Source organism: Oratosquilla oratoria, chromosome 5, assembly GCF_046742065.1.
Source record: "Oratosquilla oratoria isolate Oo_2021 chromosome 5, ASM4674206v1, whole genome shotgun sequence".
NCBI lineage: Eukaryota > Metazoa > Arthropoda > Malacostraca > Stomatopoda > Squillidae > Oratosquilla > Oratosquilla oratoria.
The window spans coordinates 75,106,836-75,116,596 of record NC_134781.1 but is presented as its reverse complement, the minus strand read 5'-3'; the positions used below and the strand labels follow the sequence as shown (position 1 = coordinate 75,116,596).

At 39.7% G+C, this 9,761-nt stretch overlaps 1 protein-coding gene across 8 annotated transcripts in view; it reads left to right on the top strand.

The window, feature by feature from the left end:
• The first annotated feature begins 273 nt into the window (after nt 1-273).
• The window catches only part of LOC143025557 (WAP four-disulfide core domain protein 18-like), a 10,305-nt gene continuing 817 nt past the window's right edge, over nt 274-9,761 (top strand). For 2 of the 8 annotated variants that reach the window (XM_076185430.1, XM_076185427.1), the window contains exons 1-4: nt 274-387; nt 3,730-3,893; nt 4,039-4,134; nt 8,917-9,054. In XM_076185430.1, coding sequence (XP_076041545.1) covers nt 4,056-4,134; nt 8,917-9,054 — 217 coding nt within the window. In that variant the 5' untranslated portion in view covers nt 274-387; nt 3,730-3,893; nt 4,039-4,055. Of the gene's footprint in view, nt 388-630; nt 743-1,274; nt 2,166-3,078; nt 3,199-3,729; nt 3,894-4,038; nt 4,135-8,148; nt 8,282-8,916; nt 9,055-9,761 lie in introns of those variants that run through there. The other 6 variants (XM_076185429.1, XR_012966408.1, XR_012966406.1 and 3 more) reach the window with 6 other exon arrangements.

The following is a 9,761-nucleotide window of genomic DNA, read 5'->3' as shown; positions in this document are numbered from 1 at the left end:
TAGGGAAATGAATAGATAAATAGATTAATATTTTAATAAACAAATAGAAAATAATATATATAGATAGATAATATAATCAAACAAAATTTGACTACACGACGTTCCAAACAAAGAACAACTTGTATGACGAAAGAGTACAACCCCAACAGACATATTACGGTAATGACGTCACCAAAGACTAAAGGATGAAAATCTTCTACTCCCCCTCTTTCCTTCCACCATCCCAACTCCCTACCCTCCACTCCTTACACCACGAACTATCTCCACCCACTCAAGAAGACACACCGGCATTGCCTCCTTGACTCCGCCCTCCTTAGGCGCGCCGACCAGTTGGTACGGGTCCTTCCAAGAACGCGCACAGACGTCCTCCTCGCTTCTTTGAAACAAGTGGGTGGTTCTGACAATCGTAGTGCTCAGGTCGATCTCAAAATAGAATAGAATAATTCGGTGTTAGCCAGGATGAAATTCCTTAAGAACACTTAGTTATAGCTACCTTTACAGACATTTTTTCACACGTCATTATTTTTCCCATACTAATTTTCTATATATTTTCAAATTATTTGTAATTTTTAAGATGTAATTGAATCCTGTCACTCCTGCTGACTGTTACCGGTCGATTTTATTCAATAGAATTGATCTTGATCAAAACTGCCTTGACTGATCATCTTTGATCTACGAGTATTTCTCCGGACAACTGGGGCAAGTGGCTCTTGGGAATCAATCCTGGGCTTCCGGAAGCACCGTACGTCTATGCATTCGTTCTGGCTGCCGCCAGGTGTTTTTTTATAACTTAGGAAAACCTCCCAACACACATACACACTCACTCACTCAAAGAAGGAAAATACCAAAGGACTGAATTTTTTTTATATTGTACCAATATATAAAGGAGGAAACAAAGAACCAACAAATTACAGGCCGGTCTCCCTTACAAGAACTATAGCCAAAATGTGTGAAGATTAGATCGATAAAACACCTTGGAGAAAACAATATAATAAACTCGAGACAACTTGGATTCAGACAGGGAAGATCATGTGCCACAAACTTAATGTGTTTCTACTCAAGACTAATAGATATAATACAAGAAAGGGATGGATGGGCTGATTGTGCTTTCCTAGTTCTCGATCAAGACCGAACATTCTTACGACTTTAGAAAGCCATCGTAGTTTCTCATTAACTCCTAGGTTCCCTCTGAATTGCAGTTTGGCATACTCGGAAGGGGGGGGGGCAAAGGCAAGGGAAGGAGATGAAAATGAGGGGTGGGGTGTATTCTGCGTAGTAGGTCGTAATGGAATGGGTGTAGTAGTGTCTCGCAGAGGCAGAGCCTTGTCACTCTTGGTGGCCTTGGCAGCGGGAGATGACACTTCGCTATTGGCATCGGAATCGTTATCTATGCAACGCTTTACGGAAGCGTTGGTGAAGTCCATAGGCTGGGGGAATGGACTGACAGGTGCCATTTGTCGGTGATTGTGATAACCAAGACGAGGCCAATTTTTCAGTGACAGGTCGTCATCATCACTTATTGTAAGATCCGCTTCAATCTTTGCAAGGGAGCCGGGACCTGTGTATTCCATTTTACGAGGCAAGTCTGCAGAGCTTGTAACCAGTACTGCCGTTTGTCTGTAGCTCCAATTTCCGTCGTTTTCTCATAATTTAGTGAAAGAAAACGTACGAGTCTAATTACAAGGGGCTACTGCTGTATCTGAGAAAGCTGTCGATTTGCCCAGTGATATGATTGTAATGTAATTATGTGACATATGGACTTGTATCTGGCCAACCTAGGTTACATTGCACTCTGGATAAGCGTAGGTGAGGGAGGATGGTAGTTTTGTGATATGTCACAGAGGTAAATGCAACGAGGAAGTCTAGTAATGAATACTGAGCTGGACATTTCCGTAGTCCAGTGCAGATAATCACCTCGTACCACCATTCATAGTAATATTCGTACATGATTACACCTATTTTAATTTAGGGAATACAATAACAAGACATATCGAATTGTAATTTTATCTTTTTCTACCATATACTTCTGAATTTAAGAAGAAAAGGGACATTACGGGCATAATTCCGCTGATGACGTCATGTCAGCAGCCTGACGTATCTATCCGTTTTGATGACGAGTTTCCGCAGAACGGCAACACTGCTTGTAACTTGAGCAGTTTTACCAGGTGAGTGATGTAGCCATGACGTGGGTACCTGCGTCAAACACCTCGCACTGCGCATGCGCAGATGTGAGGAATTCGTTCAGGGAGGCCCTCCCCGAGTACTAATCACTTTTCGGCCAAGTTCCACAACAATCAAGTTCACTGATAACACTGCACGATGCATTGAGTTTTAACACGGCCTCCGGCCAACTCCGAATACTAGAAACACCGTATATCTTGCGAAATCGGGGGTCAGTAGCAGAGCTTGTCCAAGCAACCGCCACCTACCGTGTCCAACCGCGAAGTCCAATATCGGTGTATAATGTGAAGTAATAGAGAGCGGGAAATTTTGAGAGTATAGTGTCACCAATGTTGGCTCCACTACTTGTCGCCCTTGTTGGAAGCGGCCTGCCTGAACCAAGTGGTAGGAAGAGAAGGTATGGGAGCTTTTTCAAAAAAGGAGTCAGAACACACCATAACTCCATTGAGTTTGCCGTGGTATGATTCCCTTGGGCACACTTGGAATAAGTACTTCCGTATTCTGTGCTGGCGGTTGGTGGTGTTCTCGTCGGAATGTATCTGTAAAACATAATTTCATTGCGGTGTATATACCCTTACGCACTCTTGGGATGAACTCTTCCGTGCTTAATGCTAACGGCAAGTACTATTTCTTAAAGAACAGCTATCTTCCAGTAGAATAGCTAGGATACTTAAGGTCAATGCTTTACTAATGTCCGTTTATTGAAAAGGTCAATGATACTATTTACAACAATGGTGACGAAATTCTTGATTCTTTGTTTTTAGTATACTATAATTCATTTTTTTTTACAATACATATATATCATTGTTACAGGATCCAGAGGATTCTTTTTTATTTACAAAATAAATAAAGTTGCTGGAGTGAATATATATATTTGTATGAATATGAATTAATCAGATGCGTGTCGTGCTAAAGGGTGACCATAGTCTTGTCCTGTACTTGGCGGTTACGAGTCTTAAACGGAACACTCCACGTGTTGGCTACAGAACACAAGGGAAACTGCGATTTGACAGTTTGGTGAGTATGAACTGTCTATCGGTCTCTGCCTGTCTATCTGGCTCTGTCTATTGCTCTTTCTCTTCCTGTATGTCTATCTGTGTCCACCTGTCTGGCTATGTCTCTCTCTCCATCTGATTCATCTGTCTCTGTCTCCATCTGATTTATATGTCTGTTTCTCTCTTTCTGCCTCTGTCCCTAGATGTCCTGTTCACGCTTTTTACGGGAATTATATCCAAACAAGTTAAACACGGTTTACAGAACAGTTACACATTTTACGAAACATAATATTTTTTCCTTCCTTTAATGTTATCAATCCATTGAACTTTCGCCGATTCTTTGCAGAATTTTCATTTGTATGAGAACTTTTCCTTAGGTCAACCTGCCATCCTAATCCATAGATTTATCTAACTTTGTCTTAATCCATTGTTTCAGCGCTCAATACATGGTTACTAAATATATTGTACTTTTTAACCACACTATTGGTAAACCAGCTCTTAGCTATTTCCTTCTGAAACCTAAATAGATAACTGCTGCCCCCTCTCATTTTAGCTCCTCGTGGATGAAGGGTAATCCCTAGGTCCCACCACACTCCTCAAATCAGAACCATACAGTTAGGCACAGCACCACAGCCGTAGTCCTACTGCAAAGTTTGAGCAAGAGGGTTGACCACTGAGCCGTCTGTCAATTTGTCTACCACACGTATCGCCTAACAAGTAATGTTTTTGTTTGTTTCTCTGTTAAAATGCTAATCAAAAGGTGACTAGATGAGTTTTTTTTACTTTGTGTCTACATTTGTGTTTAATATCTTCATATTCCTTATTGCTGTCAGTCTTGAGATATCAATTACCTTTTCCAAAGGACCGATTACCACTACCATGATGAGGGGCACAGGAGTAGTTCTGCTTCTGATGTTGGTTGCCTGTTTCGTCACGGCGCAAGGCAAGTCTATTCAAGGTAAGTGGATAAAAGGAAGTGTTAAACTGTTGCCGTTTTGAAAAGTTTTCCCTCGTTTGAACAAAATTGCCAGAATGGATAGAAGAGTCGTGTACAGTCATCATATTTACCTGTGCACGGCCAACAACTCTGTATTGTAGTCTGTTTCATCGAGCCAGAGCCTTCCAATAAGAACATATTTTTGTACTGACAGTTTGCTTAAAATAACTTTCTCTACGGGATTCGAACCCACGGCAATGAGGTACTATATTATCTCGAGCTAAGAACGCTATGAACTGTCTCCACGAGATGGACGTACGTACGTGAGTGTGTGTGTGTGTGTATTTACCTAGTTGTATTATCCGGGAGAGGAAGCTATGCTTTTCGTGACCCGTCTTTATATCTCGCAATATTTAGTTTGTTCTAAAATTCTTGTATGGTGTTTCCACACACTATTGTTTCGTGAGTGAGTGAGTGAGTGAGTGAGTGTGTGTGTGTGTGTGTGTGTGTGTGTGTGTATTTACCTAGTTGTATTTACCTAGTTGTATTTCACGGGAAGGAGAGCTACGCTCGTGGGGTACCGTCTCCATATCTCATTTTATCTAAATTATTTTTAAATTCATGTATTGTTCTTGCACACACTATTTTTTCATCCAACTTGTTCCAACTGTCTATTACTCTGTGAGGAAAGCTGTTCTTTTTCAGATCTCTTCTATAGCTGTCCTTCTTGATTTTCCTTCCGTGTCCTCTTGTGTTTCCATCATCCCATTTTATCAAATTCTCTCTATCAATAACTTCTATGCCTTTCATGATTCTGTAAATAGATATCAAATCTCCTCTCTCTCTTCTTTGCTCTAATGTCTGTAGTTCAAGTTTTGCTAGTCTCTCTTCATATGATAGTTTTGAGAGTTTTGGTGCCAATTTTGTAATTGCTCTTTGTATTCTTTCAAGTTTTTTTTTATACATTTTTTTGTACTTGGTGACCATACTGTTGCTGCATATTCCAATTTTGGTCTTATCAGAGTGGTTAGAATTTTCTTCACCATTTCTTCATCCAGGTATGCAAATGCCACTTTGATTGTTCTTATCAAATTATAAGTTTCTCCAAAAATCGTATTTATATGTTTCTCAGGTGACATGTTATTCATAACAATGACTCCCAGGTCCTTCTCATTCTCTACTTTTTTTTATTCCTTCTTCTCCCAATTTATATGATCCTATTATTCTGTTTTTGCTTTTTCCAAATTCCATTATACTACACTTTTTAGTGTTGAACTCCATCTCCCACTTCCTACTCCATTCCTGTACTTTGTTCAGATCGTTCTGTAGTGACTCACAATCTTCATCCGTTTTCACTTTTTCAACAGTTTTGCATCATCTGCAAAGAAGCTCATATAACTTTTAATTCCTTCATCCATATCATTAATATATATAGCAAACATTATTGGGGCCAGAACTGTTCCTTGTGGGACACCGCTTATTACTTCATCCCATTCTGAGTGTTTATCTCTTATCACCACTCTCATTTTTCTTTCTTGCAAAAAGTATTCCATCCATTTAAGCAGTTTGCCCTGTATTCCTCCTTCAGTTTCTAATTTCTTAAGCAACTTTTTGTGTGGTACTTTGTCAAAAGCCTTTTTCAAGTCCAGAAATGCACAATCAGCCCATCCATCTCTTTCTTGTATTATATCTATTAGCCTTGAATAGAAACATATTAAATTGGTGACGCATGATCGTCCTTGTCTGAATCCAAATTGCCTTGTATTTAGCACGTTGTTTTTTTCTAAATATTTTACCCATCTACTTTTGACAATTCTTTCACAAATTTTTGCTATTGTACTTGTTAGAGAGACTGGTCTATAGTTGGTAGGGTCTTCCTTATTTCCCCCTTTATATATAGGTACTATATTTGCTCTTTTCCAATCTTCTGGGACTTTTCCTTCTTTCAAGGAACTGTTTATTATGCTATGTATTTTGTCTGCCAGTTCTTTCCTGCATTCTTTCAGTATCCAGTTTGCTATTTCATCTGGTCCATGCGATTTTCTAACATCAAGATTACTCAAGTGTTTCAATATTTCATTCTTTGTTACTTCTATTTCTTTCATGGGGGGGACTTTCTCTTTCCATTCAATCTCTTCAGGTTTTATGTTCTCTCTTGTAAACACTGATTTAAAATGTTTGTTCATAATTTCTGCCATTTCTAATTCCTCTGTATATTCAACTCCTCCTTGCCTTAATTTTTCCAAATCTTGTTTGTTTTTCCTTTTGGAGGTGCTCAGATGAGAGGGAGGGTGGGAGGGGTGTGGAGTGTATGTAGGGATGAAATGGGTGGGAGTGTTTTTATGCCTTTCCCTTTTTGGCTACCTCCCTTGTAAGGGGGAAAAACCTTGGTATATGTATGTATGTATGTTGTTTGTTTTTCAGTTTGTTGTGTGTGTGTGTGTGTGTGTGTGTGTGTGTGTGTGTGTGTGTGCGTGTGTGAGTGTGTGCGTGTGTGCGTGTGTGTGTGTGTGTGTGTGTGTGTGTGTGTGTGTGTGTGTGTGTGTGTGTGTGTGTGTGTGTGTGTGTGTGTGCGTACGCGTGTGTGCGCGTGCGTGCGTACGTGTGTGTGCGCGTGCGTGCGCGTGCGTACGTGTGTGTGCGCGTACGTGTGTGTGCGCGTGCGTGCGTACGTGTGTGTGTGTGCGTGCGTGCGTACGTGTGTGTGTGTTTCACCTAAGTATTTGGATCACGGATTGGACTCGTGATAGACAGCTATTTCCCTCCCGAAAGGGACCTCAGAGCTCGTATGACCCATCTATGGGTAATGTGATCTTACACGCACACACGGCCCCAACTCCCCGCCCACGAGAGTTGGAGTAACGACTCGAAGCGCAGCGATACTGAAATTATTTCAGCCCTGGGCAGGATTCGAACCCGGATCGCCGTGGTGACAGACGGGGACTCTACCAACCGCGCCACCGAGTCTGTGTGTGTGTGTGTGTGTGTGTGTGTGTGTGTGTGTGTGTGTGTGTGTGTGTGTGTGTGTGTGTGTGTGTGTGTGTGTGTGTGTGTGTGTGTGTGTGTGTGTATGTGCATTTACCTAGTTGTATTTTACGGGAAGGGGAGCTATGCTCGTAGTGTCCCGTCTTCATATCTCATTTTATCTAAACTATTTTTAAATTCATGAATTGTTTTTGCACACACCATTTTTTCGTCTAACTTGTTCCAAATGTCTATTACTCTGTGGGGAAAGCTGTTCTTTTTCAGGTGTGTGTGTGTGTGTGTGTGTGTGTGTGTGTGTGTGTGTGTGTGTGTGTGTGTGTGTGTGTGTGTGTGTGTGTGTGTGTGTGTGTGTGTGTGTGTGTGTGTGTGTGTGTGTGTGTGTGTGTGTGTGTGTGTGTGTGTGTGTGTGTGTGTGTGTGTGTGTGTGTGTGATATTTTATTCACCCCTTGATTCTCACCCTAACTCACTCTTTTCACTTCTTTCCAAAAAAATTCTTTATTACTTTTCAAACTTATCTGTGAAACTCTTATCCCATTTTACATTTGCTCTCTTCTTTCTTTGGTTCCCTCACCTTGCCTTCTGCTTTCATAATTTGGTGCGTCTTATACTTGCCTGGTCCCAGCGTGCAACCAATCCTCATGCGCTCGTCCCTTCTATTCCACCACTGCACCGCCTTCACCACTTCATCCGACCATTCACTGCCCTTTCTTCTTTTCCCTACCATCCTTTGTCCCACATACCATCTTCGCGCACATCCTCCTACCTTCAACTAACTAAATCAGCGAACACAATGCTAAATAGCAAACGAAATAGGCGAGTGATTGTCTTCATAGAGGCGCTGGTAAACTAGTGTCAACAACTACAAAAAAAAAAAAAAAAACGGGTGCAGTAGTCCTCGTTTTCAACTCGACTATTATGATTATATTCCCATCAGTTCTTAGACAAGTCTGTTATTTTTATTTTACTTATTAGTTTACCAATAGTATTACTATCGTTAACTTGATTAACTTCTAATTATTAAAATCTGCCATCATATTTTCCTCTGGCAGAAGGTCCTGGCAATGGATGCCCGTCCATTCCCGAAGGTCAATTTGGTATATGCGTTCAGGGGTGTGGTCCCGAAAGACCCTGTCCTCCAAACTCCATTTGTTGCTCCAATGGCTGTGGTACGCAATGTCATAAGGTAAGCATAATTTCTTATTACTTTATTTGTAATTAAATTGTATATTTTCTATATTTATTTATCTTATTTGATTTCATTTTTTCTGTTTTTTTTTTTTTTTATTCTATCTTTATTGTTTTATTTTGTCTTGTTTTATTATCTAATTTAAAAGTTTTGTGACCAAATTTCTTTTCCAATGTGAGCAGTTTCTTTGCGTCACTTCAGGCTTATGTTACACCTTTTTACTACTTTCTCGTGTCCCTTCTTTCCACTGCACCGCCTTCACCACTTCATCCGACCATTCACTGCCCTTTCTTCTTTTCCCTACCATCCTTTGTCCCACATACCATCTTCGCGCACATCCTTCTACCCTCGACTAACTAAAACAGCTAACAGAATGCTAAATAACAAACGAAAGTTATTGTCTACATAGAGGCGCTGGTAAACTAGTGTCAACAACTACAAAAAAAAACAAAAAAAAAACGGGTGCAGTAGTCCTCGTTTTCAACTCGACTATTATGATTATATTCCCATCAGTTCTTAGACAAGTCTGTTATTTTTATTTTACTTATTAGTTTACCAATAGTATTACTATCGTTAACTTGATTAGGTATTACTTCTAATTATTAAAATCTGCCATCATATTTTCCTCTAGCCGAAGGTCCTGGCAATGGATACCCGCCCATTCCCCCAGTTCAAGTTGGTATATGCGTTGAGGAGTGCAGTCACGTAATATCCTGTCCTCCAGACTACATTTGTCGCTCCACTGGCTGTGGTACGGTATGTCGTGATGGTAAGCATAATTTCTGATTACTTTATTTGTAACTAAATTGTATATTTTCTGTACTTATTTATCTTGTTTTATTCATTTTTTCCTGTTTTTGTTTTTTTCATTCTATCTTTCTTGTTTTATTTTGTCTTGTTTTATTATCTAATTTAAAATTTTTGTGACGAAATTTCTTTTCCAATGTGAGCAGTTTCTTTGCGTTACTTTAGGCCTATGTTACATCTTTTTACTACTTTCTCGTGTGTTGTTCATATACAGTAAAAGACAGAACTCAAAGACTATGGAAAGATGGAATTGTATACAAAACAAGAAATATATTTTTTACTGTTATTGCGTGGGTATTCCTATCAATGAACCCATGGATGTACACACATATAGACATGAATAAGAATGTCCTTAGTAGTGTAGTGCTCCAGTTGTCCTTGCTGGAAGAAGTTAGGATATTTAAAGTTAATTCCATACCTGGTTTCTGGTTATTGAAAATGACGATGATACTATATACAAAAATGGTGGCGAAATTCTGGATTCTTTGTTACGTATGCAATCACTCACAATCTTTTTACAAAACACAAATATCCTCTTTACAGGATGCAGAGGGATATATTTTCTTATATTTACCAAATAAATGAAGTAGCTATAATGAACATTATTATTTATATTTATTAAAATTATACTATATACAAAAATGGTGGCGAAATTCTGGATTCTTTGTG